The sequence below is a fragment of the Petaurus breviceps genome, unplaced genomic scaffold (assembly GCF_028583685.1).
Source record: "Petaurus breviceps papuanus isolate PSGF00001 unplaced genomic scaffold, PetGlider_PUasm1.0 90847, whole genome shotgun sequence".
In the NCBI taxonomy this organism is placed as follows: Eukaryota; Metazoa; Chordata; class Mammalia; order Diprotodontia; family Petauridae; genus Petaurus; species Petaurus breviceps.
In genome coordinates, this window is record NW_027187360.1 from 3,767,733 (window position 1) to 3,793,030 (window position 25,298).

General features: G+C 37.3%; 1 protein-coding gene across 3 annotated transcripts in view; it reads left to right on the forward strand.

Moving 5' to 3' along the window:
* SLC9A8 (solute carrier family 9 member A8) overlaps window positions 1-25,298 on the forward strand; it is a 129,470-nt gene that overhangs the window by 80,130 nt on the left and 24,042 nt on the right. For 2 of the 3 annotated variants that reach the window (XM_069072393.1, XM_069072391.1), the window contains 6 exons: window positions 3,061-3,204; window positions 4,906-5,043; window positions 8,188-8,294; window positions 17,589-17,705; window positions 22,479-22,561; window positions 24,678-24,789. In XM_069072393.1, coding sequence (XP_068928494.1) covers window positions 3,061-3,204; window positions 4,906-5,043; window positions 8,188-8,294; window positions 17,589-17,705; window positions 22,479-22,561; window positions 24,678-24,789 — 701 coding nt within the window. The remainder of the gene's footprint in view (window positions 1-3,060; window positions 3,205-4,905; window positions 5,044-8,187; window positions 8,295-17,588; window positions 17,706-22,478; window positions 22,562-24,677; window positions 24,790-25,298) is intronic. The other variant, XM_069072392.1, reaches the window with a different exon arrangement.

The following is a 25,298-nucleotide window of genomic DNA, read 5'->3' on the forward strand; positions in this document are numbered from 1 at the left end:
TATTCAGGAATGGGTACAACAACCACAGTATATTCCTTCTTAGGTAACTGCCCAATTTTCATTGTTATTTTAACCTGTCTGGCTGATATTTCAGCGCCTCCTAGACCTGTGATGGTAATAGGAGTTCCATGTTTAAACTTATCAGGGTTTCCATAGATAAGTGTGGCCTCAGCCCCAGTATCAATCAGTGCCCTAGTCACAGTAGTTGATCCATTCTTCCAATATATTGTTAAACCAATATGGGGTCTGCAATCTCTTCTGCATATTTCTTTTATCTGGGCTGGGGCTTGGCCTATCTCCTATTCCCCCTGAAGGTGGGGCAAACTTGGATACAAAGATTCAGATTCAGAAATACCTGCGGGGATGGTTCCTGCTTCCCTGTTCATTCTAATGCTAAGTACCTTTTCTTGGTACAGCTTATGCAGCTCTTCAGTTGGAATACCATCTATTCTTCTAAAGTCCACCCCTGCTCTTAATAGAGCAGTAAACAGTTCCCTTCTTGTTGGTCTATTTTGTCTCTGAATCCTCTGGCTGTTTACTCTTCTCTCTCGAGGCAATTTGTCTTTTTCCCATTCCCCTAAATCGCTTAATTGTGAAATCTTATCCAGCACCTCTGAAAGAGGGTGCCCTATTTCTCCAATTAATAGAGTCAGAATTAGGTGCTTATATGCAGGAGGAGCCGTCTTCACTATGATATTTCTATGAGGACCTCCTAGGGGGGTATCATAATATGCATTTGCATCTCCAATCAGGATAGCAGCTTTCATTACCTCCTCCTTTAGCTTTCTCATACAGTCTCTAAGTGAGTACCAGGGTCTGTTTCCCCTAGGCCACATAGATTCAGTTGGATATTGCTTTTTGCAACCTTCTGCAGCTAAAGCTAGAAGATTAGTTTTGTTATTTCCTCCTTGCATATGGTGATCCCTAAAAGCCTAGTGTACAAAAGGATTCTGACTGATACTTATGAATTTTAAACAGTCCTCACTGTCCAGTGTTATTCCTCCTGGGCCTTCATCAGTGATTCTTACTATCCAAGACACTAAAGATTCCCCATTCTTTGGGTAAATCTACTCAATATATCAGTGATCTCCTGTTGAGTGAAATCCTCAATTATCTCCCTGGACTCTGTTTTGCCTCGGTGGTTCTCCTGTCTTCTTCTTCGCATGGGGAGAGCTTCTACATTAGAAGACTCCTCATCTAACCTTGCTCCATTCTCCTCACACACATTCTCCTGGAAGCTGTCAGGGCAACTCTGCCCAGCCTGTACAAAAGCTGCATGCACATTCGTTCTGCTAGTTTTTTGCTTCCTTTTAGCTACATGAACAGTAGCTTGCTCCTGGACCACATGAGTCCCTCCAGTTTGCTCTTCTGAGTGCTGTGACACAGAAGAATCCTCAGGCAAACCAGCTGACTCCCTAGCCATCCGAGCTCTTTCCTTCAGCAGCTTATCCCTACTTTTACATATAAGGCGATAACTTGTTAGCAGCACCCAGCCTCTCCTGCACACTCCTGCCAGTTCTTTGCCTGGTTCTATGGGTATTGCTTTCAAACATCTTTCCAAATCTCCAGGTTCTCCCTCTTTTAGCCTTGGTTCCCAGTTTTCACAGGGCCCTGTGCTTTTAGCCCATTCTCTGGCTAGAGAGGAATAAGGCAAATCCTCCCATCCTGGAATAGCCATTTCTCCCTCTAAAGCCCCACTGCTTCCAAATAGAGGCCTGACATTTTTTGATCCCATCTTGGTCGCCAAATGTATCAGCAATGCCATATTCACAATGCCTATGAAGATTACAAATATGCTGATATAATTATCCATTATAAAATACATCATGCTTGCCATATGGGGAAATAAACTAGAAAATTTATTAAGATACCAAAAGACTGAGTCCCAAAACCAGAAAGTGAAAGCCATCAGAGTAGTTATGATATTGGCACAGGTAGATAAAGTAGAAAGCACCCACATTTTCAAGTCTTTAAAACAGAACAGGCTATCTCAGGCAAAGGTCCTCCTCTCCCCACTCACAGCAACCACCCAGCGTCTGGGAAGCGCGCTCCCAGCAGCTCCGGCCCCTGGCAGTCCTCAGCAGGAGTCCTTAGCAGAAATTCTGGCTAAGTCAAAAAGGGCTTTGCGCTGCCGCTGCCTCTGCTGCTGCTGCCGCCGCCACCACCGCCAGCCACCGCAAGAATGCTAGCTTGGCTTCCGCTTCCTCTTGCTCCGCCCCTTCCTGCTACGTCAGCAAGTCCAACGGGGCATGGAAGATCTTTAAATCCCATAACCCTTACATATGGATCTTCTAAATTTCCTTGCCACCAGTCTTCATTCACCACTCTTAATTATAGTGCCTTTCTCCTATTATTTCCTATTTGTCTTGTATATAACTTACTCTGTGTATATTCGTTTGCATGTTGTTTCCCTCCATTAGAATATGAGCTCCTTGAGAACAGGGACTGTCTTTTGCCTCTTTTTTATATCCCCAGTGCTTAGCATAGTACCTGGCACATAGTAAGTACTTAATAAATATTCATTGATTCATTCATGAGTTCCTATAAACCATGGCTTTTTTACTTCAAGTCTTTCAAAATTCCAATATTTAAGGCCCTTAATTTCCTGATGCCCAAACCCTTAATGTTAGGTGGGGCTGAAGAATTTTCGCAACAGAAGAACAAGATCTGACTAGGCTTTGCTTATTTGTGTTCACGTTATATTCTCCTTTCTACCACCCTCATCCCTTTAGACTGAATCTTCTTGAGGGTAGGGACAATGTATCTCTGGGTCTAGCATAGCATCCTGCACATACCAAGTAGATGCCTGATAAATATTCCTAGAGTCCTCTCAGCAGTTCCTCATTCCCTGGCAGTTTTGAATCCCCAGGGCTTTTACTGTGTGTGACACTGAACAAATGCTATAAAATAATGCAGCTATTCATAATAGATCTTCTTTTGTTATACTATCATTTAGATTTGGTAGTTTTTATTTTTAGGAACACAAACTGTCATTCTTTGGGTATCATGTGCCTTGTAAAAAGTATTGTTACAGTTTCCCTTTCTCTTTTTTTCTTTCAGTTTTGCATTTGGCTCATTGATATCTGCTGTTGACCCAGTAGCTACTATTGCTATTTTCAATGCACTTAATGTGGATCCAGTTCTTAACATGTTAGTTTTTGGAGAAAGCATTCTCAATGATGCAGTCTCTATTGTTCTGACCAAGTAAGTTTGTATATGGTATATGTGTCGGAGAAAAACTAAGTTATTGAACTAAAAGGGGTCTGAAACTAAACAGCTAATATTTCCAAGTCATTATGTTAAATGTATAGTTGCCTTATAGGATTGTTTGCTTAGTAGCACCTTGGTTTATTAATGTAATCAGCTTTAGAGTTAACAGATCCTACAAAAGGAAAGTGTTAAAAATAAAGCACCAGTTTCCAGTGATATTCATGAGAAAAGTAGTCTTTTGAGTAGAATGATAAAACTTCGCTGTAGTAGTTCATAAGGATGACCTATTAATGTCTTAAATATGAGTCATAAAACTTGCTATAGGAGAAACAGAGGAGTTTTCAGGAAAAGGAAATGAATTGTAGATCATTTCAAATTTACTCACTGAATACTAGTTTACTCATTTTAGCTGCAATTTACAGAGGAAATAGCATTGTATTGGAAATCAAGTACCTAAATTCCAGACTCTGCTTTTCCACTAACTTGCTGAATGACTTAAAGCAATTTGCGTCACCTTTTTGGTCCGCAGATTTTTTTTTAATTCATAAAATGAGGGAAGGGTGGTGGTGGTGATGTCAGACTTAACCTCTAAGTTCCATTCCATAGCTAAGATATAATGATATAAGACATAATATAATTTGCTTCATCTTGCTTTGTCTGGTGTGTGTAGAAAGGAGAGCAAAAACAAAGATCAAAAAAAGAAGCAAAGTTCTTCCATTACTCCTCCTTTTAGGAAACAGGATTCTAGGCAGTTCCAACTAATTAAATTGAAGAAGTTTCAGAGACTTTTTGGAAATTGAGATACAATTGCTGTTTCATTAACTCTGACTTGTTTCAAAGACTCTTCCAACAAAGTTGCAGTGTATTCCCCTGCTTTTGAGGGAGGGCGCTGCTTTGCTTATTTTTAAGAGGGACATTTCATAAAATATCAGTCTGGCAAGTGATCTTATTTAGCTTCATAGGAAGCAGAGTTTTGCATGAAATGTCATTGGACATTTTCTCCTTCATAACCGGCACTAAGTTACCAGTGTTTGTTTCTTTTGCATTACTTTAGTTTTTTAGTTCTTCAAGGGCTTTTGTATTAACTTTCGTTAAATTCCTTTCAGTTTTGATTTGTTACAATGAAGATTCATTCTTTTAATTTTTGCATCTCAGTCCATTGGTTCTCTCCAACCAAAGCCTAATTTAAACATATTGAAATGAATTTTGTTCCAGACTTGTCATTTATTTCTTTAAGCTGAGAATCCTAATATTATTCAATATTATTCAATAAAATGTGGGAAAATGTTGGATCAGAAAGGGTAAGAGAATGGCTAGTCCAGTTGAATTTGTACCATATAGGAATGCTATTCGTTTTAAGAAAGGAGACTTGAACACTAGTCCTGGGCTGTCTATAATTTTGTTTTTGATCTTGGGAAGTTACCTGCCCTTGTTGAGCTTTAGTTTCCTTCCTTGTAAAGTGATAATGTTGGACTAGACCTCCCTAATGCTGCTTTTAGTTCTAACCCCCTATTTTAAAAGGATCCTTTTTAGCTCTAACATGAGCTGTCCTAAAGTACCTTCTAGCCCTATAATTCTGTGAGGCTCTAAAATTCTGCTTTAAAGTGTTACTATAGGGTTTTTTTCCCCCTTAGTGCCTGGGGAAAGTACCTTTCTAATTTCTTTCTTTTTTTCCCATTTCCTTTGAATTGCTAGCACAGCTGAAGGCTTGACAAGAAAAAATATGTCTGATGTCAGTGGGTGGCAGACTTTTCTACAAGCCCTTGGTTACTTCCTTAAGATGTTCTTTGGCTCAGCTGCACTTGGCACTCTAACGGGGCTAATTTCTGCACTAATATCCTTTTGAAAGCAATATATTACACAATTAGATAAATTCTTCCTCTTCATTTTCATTTCTTTAGCCATCTTTTAATGTTCCTTAAGTGTGCCTTTTTTAAAAATCAAAGTTTGGTTAAAGGGATAATTTTGGTATACTCTTATTTGGGTTTAGTAATATTTAAATCAATGACTGAGCTGTTTTAAATTTGTCACCTAAAGGAGGCATAGTGTCATGAGCAGAGCATGGGCACAAAATTCAGCTCTGAAGTTTCTTTGAAATGTGACTGTGAGCAAGTCCCTTTACTTTTCTGAACCTTAATGTCCTTATCTATAAAATGGGAAAAATAACATTGTTACTACTTTCAAAGTAGAGTTAGTAAGCATCAAATGAGACAATAGACATAAAGTACTTTACAAATCACAAATCAGTATGTAGAAGGTAGTATTATAGTAGTTAAAACATAATTAGGTTGCCATTTTATAAATTATGTAAATTCTGGTGAGATAGGATGTGTCTTCTAAAATTCCAGTTCTTGTTAATTACATTTTAGATATAGTTAATGTATCCCAGTTTTCATGTCCATGAAAAAGAAAATTAAATTTATTTGAAAATGTTAGCCCCCTCAGAAATGACCACATTGGAAATATTGTCTCAATTTGGAACTCAATTTTTTTTTTTAAAGCAGTTGGGGTTAAGTAACTTGCCCAAGGTTACATGTCCAGTTATTTTGTGTGGGTGTTAAGTATCTGAGGGCGGAACTGGCAAAATTTTTTTTAATGAATGTTAAAAATAATAGTAAATTTATTTTAAAAAAGAAATATTGTGTTTTAGGTTATGAAAATGGGTTTGTAAAATAAATTACATCTAAACTATTTTTGTTAATTTGGTTAAAAAAACGGCCTGTAAGTACCAAGATAAGGAGAGATGTTTGTTTATAAAAGGCACTTTTTGTCCTTTTGTTGCTTTACATAAAACCTATTTGTCTAAAATAGAATGAATTGACAATCCATTTCTAGGCCCTCCACGTGCCATAGTGAGGCTTGCTACCTAGGCCATCTTGTCAGACAGTTTGTTTGGTAGTTAGAACAGATTGTCTATTTTGTCATGGATAACTGCCTACGCTTTTCCCGTGAACTTGTAATTTTTCAAAAAAATCTAGTGGCTTTCTACATTGTCTGAATTTATTTCAGTATTTCAAGACTTTGTTATTTTGTTGGTGTGGGTAGGCAGTGTAGATCAGAGCTCTTCTCTGACCTAGGATTAGTAGAAGTAGGTGGATAAAAAGAAAGTTTTTCCAGTTTCCAATTCTTCTTCTTTTCATACCATTTTTGATAGAAAGCTAAATTTGCTTTAAAGCTAAGTAATTGGATACCAGGAGATAGAGAAAATCCAGAGAAAGAGAGTATGTGTGTGTGTGTGTGAGAGAGAGAGAGAGACACACACAGACAGACAGACAGAGAGACAGAGACTGAGAGGAGAAATGGAGATAGAAAGAAGTGGGGAAGGAGAGAAGAGAAAGAGATGACTAGGGGCTATGGAGTGTTTTAATGTAGAAGAGCCTTATCTCCATCAGAAAGAGTTAGTTCTAGAGATTCCCCAAGAAAAAGGAAAAACAACTGGGTACTAGACTATGAATTATGTGAAACACATGATATAGTGGAAAGAATATTGGATTGGGGATCACTTGATACCCATGAGCCCTCTGAGCCTCAATTTTTATTTGTAAAATAGGGATAATAATGCCTGTCTCACCTATTTCATAGGATTATCACAAGTTTCAAATGTGATAATACAAATAAAGCAATTTGTAAACTGAAGCACTAAAATAAATATGACTTATTATTGCTATTATAAAATGTTTTCAGAACAAAAGCTTATTGCCTACCGTGTTTCCCCGATAATAAGACCTATCCCGAAAATAAGCCCTCCCCTTACTGTGTAAGATTCCTCTAAAATAAGCCCTCCCCCGAAAATAAGCCCTATTGAGATTGCTACTGTAGTGAAGGTGATCCACTGCGTTACACACTACATTATGGTACCCTCTGTATGCACCATCCCCACCCCGGGTGAAACGCACGCCGCGCTCCGAGCTGCATCCAATCAGAGCTGCAGCAGTGAGTGCATCATCCTGTTCTTCCCCAGTGATTTGCTTATTGAATAAAGGTACATTTTTTTGTTCACATTTACCTGTTTATTAAAATTGCTGTCAATGTTCATTAAAATAAGCCCTCCCCTGAAAATAAGCCCTCTGGTGTTTTTCTGTCCAAAAAAAATTAATAAGACAGTGTCTTATTATTGGGGAAACACGGTATTAGAGGTACTATCCCTGCCAAAATCAAAAGACTATAATCATAAAATCATATAAATACTGCAAGGTTTACTTACATATCATTTGATCCATTCTTTGAAGTAGGTTGGATTGACATTATTATCCCCATTTTACACATGAGGAAATTTAGACCAACTAATATAATCCCTCCCTGAATCATGACTGTCCTCTAATGAAAGATTATTAGTGGTTTTTCAGCCTCCAGTTAAAGACCTGTAGAACTGAACTCTTAAAGCACTGAAATGGGAGAGTCAAGAAAAGGCCTTTGTCCTTTCAAGACTGCAGCCCTGGCCCTGTGGGTTGTTGTGGCACATAGGAGATAGTCAGAATCAGCAGCCCAGGAATAGTACAGATTTTCTGTAGCTCTCATGTACTGCATTGACTCTCTCGTAACATTAGTCATATTCCCATCTCTTATTTTATAAAGGAGAAGACTCAAAGCAGAGATATTAAACAACTTATATAAGGTCACACAGGTAAGTAGCACACCTGGAATTTGAATCCAGTCTTCAGATTCCATGTCTTGATTTCCACTATTTGAATTCAGACTGATTTTATGGTGATTTTGCTTGTTTTCTTTTTTTTTTTTTTAAGAATTCAAAGATCTGAGTGTTTTTTATATATAGTATTCTCTACATCTCTTTTAATATTTAATTTCCTTCCAAAGTTAAATGATTGTCAGTCATTCATTTTCAACTGTAACCTAAGGATATTTTGAAGCCTTTAATATCTAATTATTGTTCATTGAATAAAAACAGCAGCTTTACACCTTTTCTGAAATTGTAATACATTGTTCCTGGGTTCTTTTTCCATAACATTTGGTGCTTCAAGTGTTAAAGCATATTGATTTAAGGAAAACACCTTCCTTGGAGTTTGGAATGATGATTATCTTTGCATATCTTCCTTATGGGCTTGCAGAAGGCATCTCTCTCTCAGGTAGGTTATAGAACGAACAAAGATTAAGTGATAAGAATGTGATGGCCCCTTTCAGTAGGATATGAACTCTGAGTTGACTTTCCAGGGGGTGTTGGAGTAGAACAATCATCCTTATAGCTAAATGCTGATAATAAAATGCTTGCTCAGGGGTTGGGGCACAGTTGGGAACTTTGCACAGGGCTAATAAAGAAATTGAACCTGAGACCTAGAACTACATAGCTAGCTAAGCAGAAAAGTGATATTAGAGATCATCTAAGGATGTGAGCTGAGGTTTGATCATACACATTCAATCAAGAAGCGTTAAGTAAGCTACATGTCTGGATAGCAGTGTGCTAAGTGATACACAGATAAAAGTGAGACTTTGCCATCATTGAGGAGCTTAGTAGTGAGAGAGGGCTGGGATTCAAAGCTAGCGTTTTGGACTCCAAAATTTGATCTACTAACTAACTAGTCCAAATAATTTTAGAAGTTTTAAGAATTTCAACCTGGAGACCTTCTCATTAGTATCAATGACAGGTACAACAAAATACAGTTTTATTTTAGTAAGTACCTACTTAGATTAGAGCCCTAGGGAAGATACAGTTTTTCTGCCTTCATGGAGCACAGATAATATAACACAGATATTACCTTATATGCATTTCAGAGAAGTGTCAAACATAGTGCTATATATTTTGGTTTTTGTCATTTTGTGGGGCAGTTTAATATTGTGGAAAATGCACTAACTAGGCTTAGGGTTCAGAGGACCTAGGCATAAGTTCTGCTTGGATACTAATCAGCAATGTGACCATGGGCAAATGACTGAAAATTTCTAGGGTTTAACTTCCTCACCTACCTTATAGGGTTGTAAGGAAAGCATAATAAAAATCTTAAGTGTGTTTTATTATAATTACCAGACATTTGAAGTTTTTTTTTTTTATTTCTGCTCCATGGTGATTTCTCATAGGCCCCATTTAGATAATAGTGGACAGATTTTTCTTTTTCAACAACTTACTTTCTGGAGACAGTCAGTCAAAAAATGTTAAGTGTCTACTTTATGCAGAGCACTATACCTTGTGAAGCTTACTGTCTAATAACATACCTAGATAACATATATGATTTTGTAAGTTTATTAAAGAAACACAAAAAGTGTGAAGGTTGATGGGATGGTCATGTGGTTTCTATTTGGGTAGCTAGGTGGAACAGTGGTTAGAGCACTGTGCCTGGAGTCAGGAAGACAGTTCAAAACCAGTCTCATACATTTACTAGCTATATTACTCTGGGCATGTCATTTAATCTATTTCTTTGTTTCCATGTCTGTCAAATAGGGCAGATGGTAACACCTACCTCTCAGGGTCATAGTGAGAATGAAATGAAATATTTGTAAATATATAGGCACAATGCCTGGCACATAGTAAGTGCTATATAAATGTTAGCTATCATCATTATTATTGTTATCATTATTATAAAGGAAGAAATAAGAGGCATTTAGTCATTTTAATGAGGAGGGGAACTATTTATAAATTTCATATATTAACCTCATGCCAGGATTGTAAAACTTCTAATATTTTTCATTCTAGTTTATGCCCTTCTGTCTTGTCCTTCCCAGATTTTAGTATTTATGTAAACTTTGCCCCTCAAATGTTGAAAAACATTGAATTTCATCTTACTTATTTTTACCTCTGTTCTTTACCACCACCATCATCATTATCAAGTATTCATTAAACTTTTACTTTATGCAAGGTAGTGTGCTAAGTGCTAAAGGTACCAAAAAAGGCAAAAACATGGTTCCTTCTAATCAGTTTTATTTTTTGCTTCTGGATGAGCATTGGCTACTTGATGGAAAAATACATATTAAATATCTCATTGTGGGTTTTCTGATAGTGACCTGAGAGTTCATTCCTTGACTTTTCTTGAGTCAGAACAACAATGCTTTCTGATTCCTTATGGGATTCATGGATTTGGTGACCTGTGCCATGTAGGAATTGTAGCTCACATTTCTGTAGTAACTTGAAGTTTAAAAAGTGCTGTTTTCCAAACAGCTCCATGGGTTAAATAGTACATAAATTGTTATCACCATTTTGTGTCATCCCCCTATTCCAAAGAATTCCATGGATTGAATAGCACACAAATTATTATCCCCATATTGCTGAGGAATATATGAACAATATGAAATGACTTTTTCATACTCACAGAGCTAGTAAATGACAGAACTGGAACTTAAACCCAGGTTTCTTGGCTCCCAAATTCAATATACTTTGACAGTCTCTAATAGAAGCAAAAGATTAAGAGGCATTTATGTTGGAGGATAAGGCACTGGACATGGAGTCAGGAAGCCCTGGGTTGCCTCAGACACTTTTTAGCTTTGTGACCCTAGTCACGTCACTCCATTTTTTTGGTGCCTCAGTTTTGTCATCTGTAAAAAATGAGAGAATTGGACTTAGTGGCATCAGAAGCCCCTGCCAATTTTAAATCAGCGATTTAGTGTTTACAGGCAGGAAATAAATCCACCAGACCCTGAAATATGAAACGTTAATTGTATTACAGTGGAAAAAGCATAGAACTGGCAGTTAGAAGATCTAGGCTTGAGTCTTAGTTTTAACACTTAATAGTTTTGTAAATATGTGCAAGTCAGAACCCTTATGCATTTTTTTTTTTGCTTTTTTTGGAGGGGGGAAGGCAGGGTAGTTGTGGTTAAGTGACTTGCTCAAGGTCACATGGCTAGTAACTGTTGAATGTCTGAGGCCGGATTTGAACTCAGGTCCTCCTGACTCCAGGGCTGGTGCTGTATTCACTGGCCACTTAGATATATCCCGCTCTTGTGCATATTTCAATTACTAAACTGAGTGGCCTTTTCTCAGCCTCACCCTATTTGACATCTCTCCAGCTTTTGACAGCTTAAAAAATTATTTTTAACATTCTTTTTCTTTAAATTTTGATTTCCAAATTCTTTCTATCCCTCCAGCCCCTCCTCCATCCACTGAGAAGGCAAGCAATATATCAATTATACATGTAAAAGTATGCCATTGTAGCCATGTCATCCTCCTGCCTCCCCCCTCCAAAAAAAATAATAAAAGCAAGAAAAGTAAAGAACATGAGAAAATTTTACTTTAGTTTGTACTCGGAGTTCATCAGTTTTCTCTCTGGAGGTAGATAGCATTTTTCCTTCCTTCTTTCACAATAAGGGTTAAGTTGACTTGCCCATGGTCACACAGCTAGTTAGTGTCCGAGGTCAAATTTGACCTCAGGTCCTCCTGACTTTAGAGCTGATGCTCTATCTACTGCACCACCTAGCGGCCCCCCAGATGGCATTTTTCATCTTGAATCCTTCATAATTGTCTTGGATCATTGTATCGATCAGAATTGATAAGTCTTTCACAGTTGATCATTATTGCTGTGTACAGTGATCTCCTGGTTCTGTTCACTTAATTTTGTATCAGTTCATATAAATCTCAGGTTTTTCTGAAACCATTACACTCATCATTTCTTATAGCATAATAGTATTCTATCACAATCATATACCATAACTTGTTCAGTCATTCCTCAATTGATGGACATCCCCTCAATTTTCAATTCTTTGCTACCACAAAAAGAGCTGTTAGAAATATTTTTTTTTCATATGTGAGTTCTTTTTCTTTCTCTTTCATCTCTAGGCTACAGACCTAGTAATGGTATTGCTGGGTCAAAGGGTTTGCAGTTTTATAACCCTTTGGGCTTTGTTCTAAATTATTCTCCAAAATAGTTGGACCATTTCAGTACTCCACCAACAGTTCATTAGTGTCCCTATTTTCTCACATTCTCTCCTGTATTTGTCATTTCTGATCAAAGTGAGATGGTACCACAGAGTTGTTTTAATTTGCATTTCTCTAATAGTCATTTGTTTACCTTGAATAATATTTTATTTTTTTCCAATTACATGTAAAATCATGCAAAACATATTTCCATATTGGTCATGTCATGAAATAAAACATATATAATCTTAAGGTTTTCAAAGTGCTGAATGTATATTATATAATTTCATCCTCAACAACCTTGGGAGGTAGGCACTGTAATATCCTCTTTTTATAGATGAAGAAACTAAGACTAAAAGAGACTAAATGATTTGCCCAGATACTAACCAAGCACCATTAGTGTTTGAGGCAAAATTTGAGCTCATGTCTTACTGACTCAGAACCCAACATTGTTCTTTGCCCAAAAAGGGGAGGGAGCTCCTGTCTATTAAAGGGCTTACATTATCTAATGGGGAGAGAACATGCATGTAAATGTATAAGTAATGTGTACAAAATGAATAAAAGGTATTATTTGAGGGCATCTAGAGGGATCAGAAAGAGACTTCATGTAGAACATAACACTGGAGTAGTCTTGAAGAAAACCACAGATTCCAAGAGGTGTAGGGCATGCATTCCAGGTATGGAAGACAGCCAGTAAAAATGCACAATAACAGGAGATGGAATGCCATGGGTTACCTGTCTGGCTGGATCATATACTTCATGGAGAGGAATAATGTATAGCAAGACTGGAAAAGTTGAAAAGGTCCAGATTGTGATAATTGATCCTCGAGGCCACAGTGAGCCATTAGAGTTTGGTGAGGTGGGCAAAGCAGGTAACATGGTCAGATCTATGATTCTGGAAAATTACTTTGGTGGCTGTGTGGAAAGTGGATTGCAGTATGGTGAGGCTTGGGGCAGAAAGACCAAATATGAGGCAACTGCAGTAGTCCAGGCAGGAAGTAATCAGGTCATGCACCTCGCTAGGTTCACCTTACTAATCACAAGATCTGGCAATTGCTTGGATATATGGAGGGAGTGAGAGTGAATACTCAAGGTTGACAAGTGATATGAACCATCCCGGTGACTGAGAGGATGTTGGTGTCCTCAACAGTAAAAGGAAAGTACGAGGGGGAAAAAAAAACGAATTCAGTTTTGAACATGTTGAGTTTGAGATTGCTCAAAGATATCAAATAGGCTGTCAGTGATATGGTCCTGGAGCTCACAAAAGACTAGGACTGGATATATATGAGTCATCTGCTTAGAAATGGTAATAAGTGGGAGCTAATGAGATCACTAAGTGAGAGAAGACTATAGAAGAAAAGAGAAGAGGGCCCAGCACAGAACCTTGGGACATGCTCACAGTTAAGGAGTGTGACATCAGTGATATACATCAGCAAAGGAGATGGGAAGGGAAGCAGTCTGATAGATAGTAGGAGAACCAGAAGAGAGCAATATCACAAAATTCCAGACAGGATATGGTATTCAACAGTGTCAGAAATTACAGAGGTTAAGGAGAATAAGTTTCTATGAGTGATAGTCCTAGCAAGAGCCAGGGTAAATCATTAAATCCTAAAATCAGACATTCCAACAGTAGCTATATAGTTTCCTATGATATTACCTTTTCTTGTGAATTTTCTGATTTATTTACCGCAATAACTAAACTTTAATAGTTCTATGAATAAGTGATTGCATGGGTGTGAATGTTTCCTCTGCCAGTACAGATTACCATCAATCCATGATGTTCTTTCTATAAATAATTCTAGTCTATATTTTGCCATAAACCTTTCATGGAGTATCCATTGAATGTGGTAGAGTGTTTCTTCTGGGTTTTGTTTTAATAGCACAATAGGATACCAATATTGTATTCAAGCCATCCTCTATTATTATTCCTTATCCTCCCTTCATAACCATACCATCTCCTTTTCTGTTCATACATATTCTTGATAATATCATTAAGGATATATCCTGGCAGCTTAATAGCTCCATACTGGAGGCAGTATATTGGAGGCAGCAAGGTATAGTTGAGAAAGAACCAACTGGAGTCAGAGGATCTTATTTCAAAGCCCAGTTCTGGGTTCTTATCTAGACCCTCACTGCTTCGAGGCAATCCTTTTTACCTCCCTAATTGATTTGCTATTCCATTTACCAAAGTGGAATTTCCAAACCTTTTCATCCCTCCTTAGATCTTCCATGCTTCCTCTCCCACTGTTCTCTCAAGAGGAACTTGCTTCATATTAAACTGAAAAAATGGAAGTCATTTGCCAAGAACTCTTCTCCTTCCATACTATTTCATTTGATGATCTCATCATCTTTCATGGATTCAGCTATCACCTCTCTGCAGCTGATTCTCAGGTCTGTTCAGGCAACCCTAACTGTTGTTGCTTTTTTAACTTCCAGTCTCATAGTGGAACTGGATGTCCTGTATAGACATCCTAAACTCATTAGAACTGAACTCATTATCTTTCCCCACACTCTCTCATCCTCCATGTCCAGTCTGTTGCCAGGTCTTCTTGATTCTTCCATGGAAACATCTTTTGTATACCCAAGGATGTACTGCAGTTTTAAAATTTTCAGTGTGAGCATTACCTCAGAAATGCAGTCACTGAAGATCAGGGCTTGATTTATTGTTTTGTTGATTGTCTAGACTTGAGAAAGTATAAAAAATGAAGACTGAACTTAAAGATTTATATGTATAAATTTTATCCCCTCCCCAGCACCATTGTTAAACATTTACCAGCAAACCTCTGTAGTGCTGTAAAATGTTACTGGAGCTCAGTAGGAATGCTGCAGAAGACTCAGGGAATGAAGTTATCACCAGACTGGAGGCCTGGTGACTAGAAGCTATTAATGATAATAATAACTAGAACTTTTACAGTACTTTGAAGTTTTCAAAGTACTTTATATCCATTATCTCATTTGAGCTTCACAGTACCCTTTGTATACACCCCTTTCTCTCCTCTAACACTGCCACTATTCTAGTACAGGACTTTTTCACTTCACTTCTGGACTATCATGGTAAGCTTCTGGCTGGTCTCCCTGCTTCAAATTTCTCCCTACTTCAGTCCATCTTTCTATAAAAATGATATTCCTAAAGCACAAGTCTCACTATGTCACCCCTGATTAGGTAAAATCCAGTGGATCCCTTTTATTAATATTATTATTATTATTATTGCTTTTTGGAAGGCAGTTGGGGTTAAGTGACTTGGCCAAAGTCACACGACTAGTTTTTGTGTTAAGTGTCTAAGGCCGGATTTGAACTCAGGTCCTCCTGACTCCAGGGCCGGTGCTCTATTCACTGCGCCACCTAGCCACCCCTAGTGGGTCCCTTTTATAACCTCCTGGATCAAATAGAAAATCATCTGTTTGGCTTTTAAAGTCCTTTGTAACTGGGCCCCTTCCTGTTTTTTCAGATTTTTTATACCTTACTCCCCTCCGTGTACTTTACAATCCATTGACACCATGCTGTTCCTCCCACAAGACACTCTGACTTCAGACTCTGGGCATTTTCACTGGCTGTCCCCCATACCTAGAATTTTCACTCCTGGCTTCCTTCAAGTTGCAACTTAAACCCCATCTTCTGCAAAAAAACCTTTCCCAATCTTCTTTCCCAATGTCTTCCCTCTAAGATTATTTCCAATTTATCCTCTATGTATATAGTTTGTACATAGTCATTTGCATGTTGCCTCCCCCATTAGACTGTGAACTCCTCGAAAACAGAGACTGTTTTTGCCTTTCTTTGTATACCCCAGTGATTACCACAGTGCCTGGCACATGATAAGCACTATATAAATGCTTATCATTATTAGTATTATTAGAGGCTGCATAAATGCTTGTTGGTTTGACTTGACTCAGATAATTACTACCCATGTGACTTTGGTCAAGTTACTTAATCTTTCTGGGTCTCAGTTTCCTCATTTGTAAAATGTTAAGGTTAGCCCTTAGTTTCTTCATCTGTAAAATGAGGTGGAGAAGGAAATAGCCAACCACTCCAGTATCTTTGCCAAGAAAACAGCAAATAGGGTTATGAAGAGTCAGACATGACTGAAAAACAACTGAACTATGAAGGCTATCCCAGATGGCCTTTAATGTTTCTTCCAGCTCTAGATCAAAGATTCTCTGATCCTCTGCTATAAATTCCCATTAGGACATTAGAAAGTTTTATGGTGTTCCTTTTCTGAATTTTACTATACGAGACAACTATGATCAGCTAATCCATTTCTGCCTAATAGAACTGAATGATAATAACTAGTATTTATGTAGTGTCAAGTTTTACAAAGCACTATATATGTATATGTACATTGTCGACCTGAAAGTTTGATTAAAGGAGGCAAACAGGCTATGTGATATTTAAATTCATATTGTTTATTCCCTTAAAGCTAGCAGATACGTGCTGCACAGAGCTAGAACATAAGTTCTTACTGTCTTGATACAAGAATGAACAACTTTAAATACGTTTCAGGACAATCACAAGTCAGGATGTTTGTGTCCCTCAGATTTATGGTCTCCATGTGTGTTTAACTATGCTATCAGAAAGGAAGTTTCTTAGTTGAATAAGTTATAAATACAGATTGACATGACAATTGACAAAGTAGTGTCAATTGGAAATTATGATCTCAGGATATCAAAGTTTCCCCCATATAGCATATGTCCCTAGGATACCAAGATAAGAGAATTCAACCTTATCTGTTCTTTGAAGTTGCTGACACAGGAAACAGAGCAAAGCAAAGTAGTCTGATTGATTAGTTAAGGCTTTGACCCTTACTGTGGTTCAAATGATCTGAAATGGTTATCAACATATATACAATGCACATGTATAATCTCATTTTATTCTCACAACAATATTAGGTTCTTATCTTCATTTTACAGATGAGAAATCTGAGGTAGATAGAGGTTAAAAGGCTTGCCCAGAGTCATACAGCTAGTGTCTAAGACAAAATTTGGCTGTAGGTCTTCCTGACTAGTGCTTCATCAGTTGTACCACCTAGCTGCCAGGATAAAACAGAAAATAAGCTTAAATTGTGATGTGGAGATTTTAGCAAGAATTTTCTGGTAATAAGAATTGTTATATGCTAGAATTAAGTTTGTGAAAGAGATTGTAGGCTCTCCTTTGGTTGTCTTCAGAGATAATATTTATTCCCCTTTCTATCCATCTCAATTCCACCCATTCATCATTTAAGGCCCTGCTCAAATACCATTTCTTCCACAAAACCTTCTATGTGTGAAGAACTCTGATAGTACTTCATATATTGTATTTTGTGTTAACAGTTATTTTTGTTGTCTTACTTCCTTGTTGCTATTCTTGTCTTTCTTCCCTGTTATATTACCCAATGTTGTAGGAACCAGTTAAACACCTATTTATGGAATTAATTATCTGCTTGACAGGGATTAATTAATTTCCTTACCCTCTTTTTCATACAAATTGTAATTTCCTGAAGGCAGGTACCTGAGTGATATTCATTTCTGTATAGCATCCAATAAATGGTTGGTGACTCACTGAATGATTGTTATCCTCATTTACTAGGTTCTGTTCCTGGTTGTTTCTCTGTAGGTATCATGGCCATCCTGTTCTCTGGTATTGTGATGTCTCATTATACACACCATAATCTTTCCCCAGTTACACAGATCCTAATGCAGCAAACCTTACGAACTGTTGCCTTCATGTGTGGTAAGTTGCATATTTGTAGCGTGAATGTATTCATTAAAGTGCTAGTTCTTCGGGGCAGTTACTTTAGGATCTATCAGTCCCTCAGCAAGCATTTATTAAACTCTGCTAAATGCCAGTCACTGTGCTACATGCTGGGAGCAAATACAAAGAATGAAATAATCCCAGTTCTCAAGGAGCTTACATTCTAATGGGAGAGTGTGTGTGTGTGTGTGTGTGTGTGTATACACAGAATAAACACAAAGTAATTAAATACAAGGTAGTTTGAGAGGAAAGGCACTGATAGTTGAGGGGAATCAGTAAAGGCTTTATCTAGAAGGTAAGACTTGAACTCTTGAAGGAAGAGGGTAATTCTTTGTGGTAGAGGTGAGAAAGGAGTGTATTAAAGGAATGAGGGGTTACTACTGTAAAGGCATGGAGAAATGAGATCGAATGTCATGTATGAGGAAGGAAAAGGAGACCAGTTTGGCTGGTTCCGAGTGTGGGAGGGAAGGTAATGTCCAGTGAGTCAGGGAAGAGAGTTTGGAGCCAGGTTGTAAAGGGCTTAAAAGCTAAACATAGGGGTTTATGTTTTAGCCTAGAGGCAATGGGGAGTGGGGTGGGGGGAACTCCACTAGAGGTTTATTTATGCTCAGATCCTTTCTTTCTTATGCTCAGATCTAATGATGTCACTCCCTACTCAAAGACAAGGAAAATAATTTTGACATCAGTGGTTTGGTTGGACTTATTTGGGGAGAGATTTGAGGGAGGAAGGCTAATCCGGATATTGTTGTAAAAGTCCAGGTGAAAGAAGATAAAGACTTGAACTAAAGCAGTAGCTGTATGAGTGGAAAGAATCATTTGCAAGAGATGTAGAGGTAGAAATGGCAAGCTTTGGCAACTGATTAGATATGTGGTATGAAGGGGAATAATAGTTGAGGATGATGCCTGTGTTTTGAATCTGGAAGAATGGAAAGCTATTGGTTTCTTTGACAGAAATAGTGAATTTCAGAAGAGGGGAAGGTTTGGGTGGAAAGATAATGAGTTCAGTTTTGGATATTTTGAACTTGAGATGTCTCTGGGACATCTAGTTTGAAATGTCCAATAGGCAATTACTGGTACAGAATAGAAGCCCAAGAGATACCGGGGTTGGATATATAAAGGTTAGATTTATTGGTATAGAGATGATAATTAAATCTTTAGGATTGATAAAGTCACAAAGAGAATACAGAAAACAGAGTAGGGAGTATAGGATAGAATTTTGAGATACATCCTAGTTTGTATTATATGGATGATGAGTCAGAAAAGGAGATGGAGAAGGTGCAAACAGGTAGGAGGAAGAGAAGAGAGTGTGTGTATGTAGGAGTGGGTGGTCAGAAGTGTTAAACACAGCACAGATAGGTCAAAAAGGACTTAGAAAAGTCCATGAGATGTATCAATGAAGAAATCTTCTGCAGTCTCGGAGAGAGCAGTTTCAGTTGAGTAATGAGGTAAGAAGCCAGATTGCAAGAGTTGAGGGAGAGGAAAGGAAGTGGTAGCAGCAAGGATAGATAGCTTCATATAGGCATTTGTCCCAGAAAGGGAGGAGAGATATAGGATGATAACCTATATCATGGTGATGTCTAGTGAAGATTTTTTAAGGATAAGGGAGATTTAGCCATGTTTGAAGACAGTAGTGAAAGAATTAATAAAAAGGGAGAGGTTGAAGTTTTGAAAGGGAGAGAACAATTGAGGTTTCAGTCTGCTTGAGAAAACAGGAGGGGATGAGATCAAGTACACAGAGGGGGTGGTCTTGACAAGGAGAAAAACCATCTCTTTGTTGGTCTAGGGAAAAGTAGGGATGATGTCAAGGGGTTTTGAGATGAAGAGAAAGGAAAGAGAGGGTTCAAATTGCCTCAGTTTTCTCAGTAAAACTGAGAAGGAGATAGAGGGATGTGTGGGGGTCTTGAAGAGGGAAGAGTAGTTCCTGTGGGGAGTGAGATAGGTTATTAATACAGAAGTAATAAAAGGACTGCCTTGTTGCATTGAGAGCCCAATTGACACTGGATAGCATGAATTTAAAATGTGCCTATTCAGCACAGTTGTGAGATTTCCTCCAGCTGTGATTAGTAGTCCATGAGTAAGAATAGAGGAAGATGGTGGAAGTACTCTGGAGATGATGTTTGGCAATCAATGAACAGCAATAGGACAGGGGCAGGGGCTTTGAGTACAAAGAACAGTGTAAAATCGAAATGTCTAACAGTAGCATCCAGATTGGATAGGGAGAAAAGTGAAGTCAGAGCAATGGGAAGAGAAGAGAAAAGAATAAGCATTTCTTAAGTGCCTACTGTGTGCTAGGTATTGTGCTAGGAGCTTTTACAAATATTACTTCATTTGATCCTCACAGCCATGGGGGGTAAATGCTGTTATTATTCCCATTTTATAGTTGAGGAAACTGAGGCAAATAGAGGGTAAGTGACTTGCCCAGGGTCGTACAACTAGTAAGTGTTTGAGGTTGGATTTGAACTCAGTTCTTCCTGACTTCAGGCCCAGTACTCTATCTACTTTGTTTCTTAACTACCTTGAGAATGGCCAGAGAAAATGCTTAGGGTAAGGAAGGATTAGAATTCATTTTTTTTTTAAAGCAATCGGGGTTAAGTAACTTGCTCAAGGTTACATGGCCAGTTATTTCTGGGTGTGGTGCTAAGCATCCGAGCCCAGATTTGATCCCCAGGTCATCCCGATACTGGAGCTGGTGCTCTTACTTGCTGAGCCACCTGGCCGCCCCTAAGCAATTGGGGTTAAGTAACTTGCTCAAGGTTACATGGCCAGGTGTTTCTGGGTGGGTGCTAAGTGTCTGAGCCCGGGATTCGATCCCCAGGTCATCCCGACACTGAAGCTGGTTGTCTTACTCGCTGTGCTACCTGGCTGCCCCAAAAGATTAGAATTCTTGATGAAGGTAAAGAATAGGTTTAAGATAGATGAGGAGTAGAGAGAGATAGAATGATAAGAGATTATAGTCAGATACCGGAAAGTCAGAGTTTCTAGTTAAGGAATATTTGTGGGTAATGGTGACATTAAATATGTGACCATACTTATGTGTAAGGCTAATGGTAGAGTATAGGAATAAGTTATGGTATAAATACCATAGTCATAGAGGTCTAAGCAACTTCAAGTAGTTTGTGTGAATACTGAAGTCTCATAAGGGCAGAAAGTAGAAAGTAAGGAAAGATGGTGTTTAACATGAGAAAGGAGGAAGAATGACCTGGGTGTCAGTATATACCACAGTCACCATGATCTGAATTGGATCACTACTGTATTGATTGGTGGAGGATTGAATGAAATTAACCTATTACCTAAAAAATGTTGTAATGAATTCTTTTATAAGATCTAAAATCAAGAATCATTATTAACATAATTAACATTATTAACATAACTTGTGTGTTACATAAAAGGTATACATAAGAGGTATGTTTGTGAGAATCCTATTTTGAGTCAGGTTTACCAGTGTGACTTTCTTCATAAGTTTTGGAGTCTGAGGAAGCCCACATTAGTTCATGGCATAATTATGCTTTTTGTAGGAGAACAAAAATATTTTACTGATTGCTCTCAATTTTAATTCAATGAATAACAATTTTCAATAAAATAGCAGCTTTCTGAGCATAAGGACCTGAGCCTTTAAGTGGAACTGCCTTGGTTGTAATAATAGAGAAATAGACAAAGCTGTGTTCATACAATTTAATTGCCATATAATTTTGTGTTTGACTCTTAAATTTTTTTAATCACTCTTTTTGAGTACCTAGTTAATTTATTTTAAGACTTGAGATAACTTTAGGAATAAATACATTAAAACTCTGAAAGTTATTTTTCTTAAATTAAAAGATGCTCAACTGATTTCACCCCGAAAGTAGAGTAATTGGTCTCTTTTGCCAGTAGAGTGAAGCCATTTCTATTGTAAATGTAGCCATTTCTGTTAGTCCTGTTGAATTTGGACATACTTTTTCTTCTTTAGTCTAGAATTCCTTAAGTTGAACTGTTACTCATACATATGTTATGGATTATACCTATATCCAGGTTGAGCCTGGATTTTTGCCACTCTGTTGCAATCAAGGGCCTTGATGATCACAACGTTCAGTAAAGTGACAAGATTCATATATGTAGTCATTGTTTTTCTGGGTTTATATAGTGCCAGCTTTTTATGCACATTTAGACAATTGATCCATTAAATTAGAATATTATGAATGGCAAATACATTCTTTTGTATATGTGTTTAGTAGATTGGAGTTTGAGTTGGTGAAAAAGGAAATGATAGAGACTTCAGCAGAAATTTATCTAAGGTATTGACTGTAATCTCTATAAAAATTCTCCTTAAAGTCCTCAGTGTAATGTTGAGGGAGACATTGGTTTTGCAAAGACTATGTCAGTGGAGTGCAAGCTCTGTCAGGAACCATCTAGGTGGGAAGCTTTTCATATAAGACCAGCAGTGGTCAATGTATGTATAGTTTTGAAGGCTAGCCATACCAAGTTCAGAGAAGGGTATCACCAATTGACCATAGCAATTCAGTAAACCAGATAGAAGGTCCTTTTTTTTAGGGAAGAAGGGAAAAAAGAATTGCAGTTTATATCTGTGGAGGGTATACCCAGGCTGATAAAATCATCACAGCTTATCACAGAATGAAGTAAGGAAATCCCATGCTCAATGATAAACTGTTTGTTGAATTTTATCCTACTCAGGGGTCATTATGTTCAATGGCTTAACTATTTAACACTGTTTTGAAAAAATTAGTTGGAATTGAATAATTTTTTTGTTTATTTCAGAAACATGTGTGTTTGCATTTCTTGGCCTGTCCATTTTTAGTTTTCCTCACAAGTTTGAAATTTCCTTTGTCATCTGGTGCATAGTAAGTATTTTTCCTTGCTTTTTCCTTTTAAATTTCTTGGCTACAAGTAAACAAGCATATACTCTTATTTTATGTAGCTGCTTACCTTTTTCTTTTAAAAGAAAAAAAATCCTTTAAAGATGGTTGTATGTTCTGGAATATTTTAAAATGGGCAAATAGAAGTCATTTAATAAGAAAAGTCTAGACTCCTCTTCTGGCATACAATTATCATCATAATAACTATTTGCATTTCTGTAGCAGTTTAATTTTACAAAGCATTTTTCTCAAAACTGTTATTAGTAGTCTGCAAGGGTATTATTATTACCATTTGTAAAATGAGGAGATGGCCTCAGAGAAGTGAAAGGGACTTTCTCAGCATTCATATAGCTAGTCAATAATCAGAGCTAGGATGTAAATAGTAACTTGCAGACCTTAAGTAACTAGACACTTAATATATGTTTGTTGAATTGAATTATTGAATATCCTATGTAAAATCTAAATATCCTGAAATGTACTTGGGGATAGGAGAGTAGAGAATTTTTAAATGATAGCTGCTACTTTAATCTCATTCCCTCCACAAAGAGCAAAACTTTCTCTGTAGTACGAGGGAATTTGGTATATTGGAAATACTCCTGTACTTGAAATAAAAGATTTAAGGTTTAAACTCAAGTTCTTCCAATCACTATCACAGTCACCTTGGACAAATATATTCCCCCTTTTTGGGCCTCAGTATCCTGGAAATAAGGCATTTAAACTAGATGATCTCTTACTTCTTTCAATTCTAAGATTATTTGATTCTCTAAATTCTATGCTTGTAATAATGTGGTTCAGGACATACTACCTAGAACCCTCAGTAAATGTTCCTTGTCTTTTTATAGGGCTCAACTGGCATTTCCGCTCACAAATTGGGCTATTTATTCCTCTTGAAAGTTAGTTTTTTTTTTATCAGAACAAGAAGTAAAATTAAGCTAATGAATTGTGTGAAGAACTCATCTAAGTGTACTTCAGGATATTTAGCCTTATCTATAGGAAGATATTTTTAGTTAAGACCACTGTCTTTGAGTTCATTTAGCCACTGTATGCATAAGTGAGCAGTGGCAAATTATTAGGCATGATGTGTTTTCCTTAGTTTTATAACATTCATTGGTTTTATGACATTCATTGGACACTTAAAAAGTATTTGCACATTAGTCAATCATTAAACATTTAAGTGTGTACAATGTGCCAGGCATTGTGCTAAGGACTGGGGATACAAATAAGAAAAAGAAAGATAGTCTCTGCCCCCAAGGAGTTTGCAATCTAATGGAGAAAGACTACACAGAAGGAAGCTGAAAAGGAAGTGGAGAGAGATGTCAGAAGTACCTTCTTAGTCATGATGTTTCTGGAGTTGAAACCAAGCAGAATAGCTCTTGAGAAATGAAGAGTTGCAAATTCTGACCCCTCAATAAAGGTAGGCTTTGTCAGGACTTTTTTACTCTACTCTTCAGCCATCCAGTCAGAATGGAAAAGCAATTGAGACTACTGAGGGGATGTTGAAGCAGCTGAAGCAGTCTCTGTGTTGATGAGACTTCTGGCTTGTCTTAGGGAAAGCCTGATGTTTGTGGAGTCCAAAACAAGCAGAGCAGTTTATGTACAGCATGTGTAGAGAATCAGTTGTCTGACTTTTAGACCTTCCCTTTGGAGTTTAGACCTGTTAGGAAGTGGAAACAATAACTTATTTCTCCCCCAGGACTCTACCAATAAGAAGGTCCCATTAGTAGGTATCCCCTAGAGAGCTAGACTGACTCCCAGGTTAATCTCTGAATACTTCAGAATGCTCTTTTGGCTTCTAATTATGTTGTCATTAATAAAATTAAAATCTAACTAGTGTTCTTGTTTTTTATAAACATCTTCTAAAACACTTTTAATATTTTCTTGTTCTTTTTCAGAAACATAGGAAACTACACATCTATGTCTTAGATAATGCTAACTAAGATGCTGACTAATATTGCATGGACAGTGTCTACTATTACAGAGGAAAAAAACTGTATTTATAATGGGTGTGCACTAGGAGCTGTGTTAACTGCAAACAAGTTACTGCTTGAAGCAGATATCATTTTAAATGGCTACTTAGATGATTTTCTTGATTCTTACACAGGTACTTGTGCTGTTTGGCAGAGCTGTGAACATTTTTCCGCTGTCCTACCTCCTAAATTTCTTCCGTGATCATAAAATCACCCCCAAAATGATGTTTATTATGTGGTTTAGTGGTAAGTTGAACCTCCTTTAAGGAATAAAGTTGAAAGAACAATATGTTACACAGGATGCTGAGAGAATTTTCTTTTAAATAAACTTCTAACTCTCTATGTTTTCCAAGTTGAAGGAACATTCTCTCAAATTAAAATATTTAAAGACTAAAACTGAGGTATGATAGAGCACATCATACTAGATTTTAATCACACTAATAACAGCTTACATTTATGTACTGCTTTTTAGTTTGCAAAGCACTTTTTTCACAACTCCCCAAAATAGGTATTGTAAGTTTTATTATCCCTATGTTATAGATAAGGAAGCTCAGGCTCAGAGTGATGAAGTGACTTATGGTCATATGGTTTGCACTTTTCACTGTATAAAATTCTCTTTTTTGTTTGTTTGTTTTTTGTACTTTTTAAAATTTATTTATTTTAATGCTTTATTAACTTGTGATTTACATCATCCGTTTCCGCCAGATTTTGAGTTACAAATTTTCTCCCCCACCCACCGCCCCAAAATAGCAGTC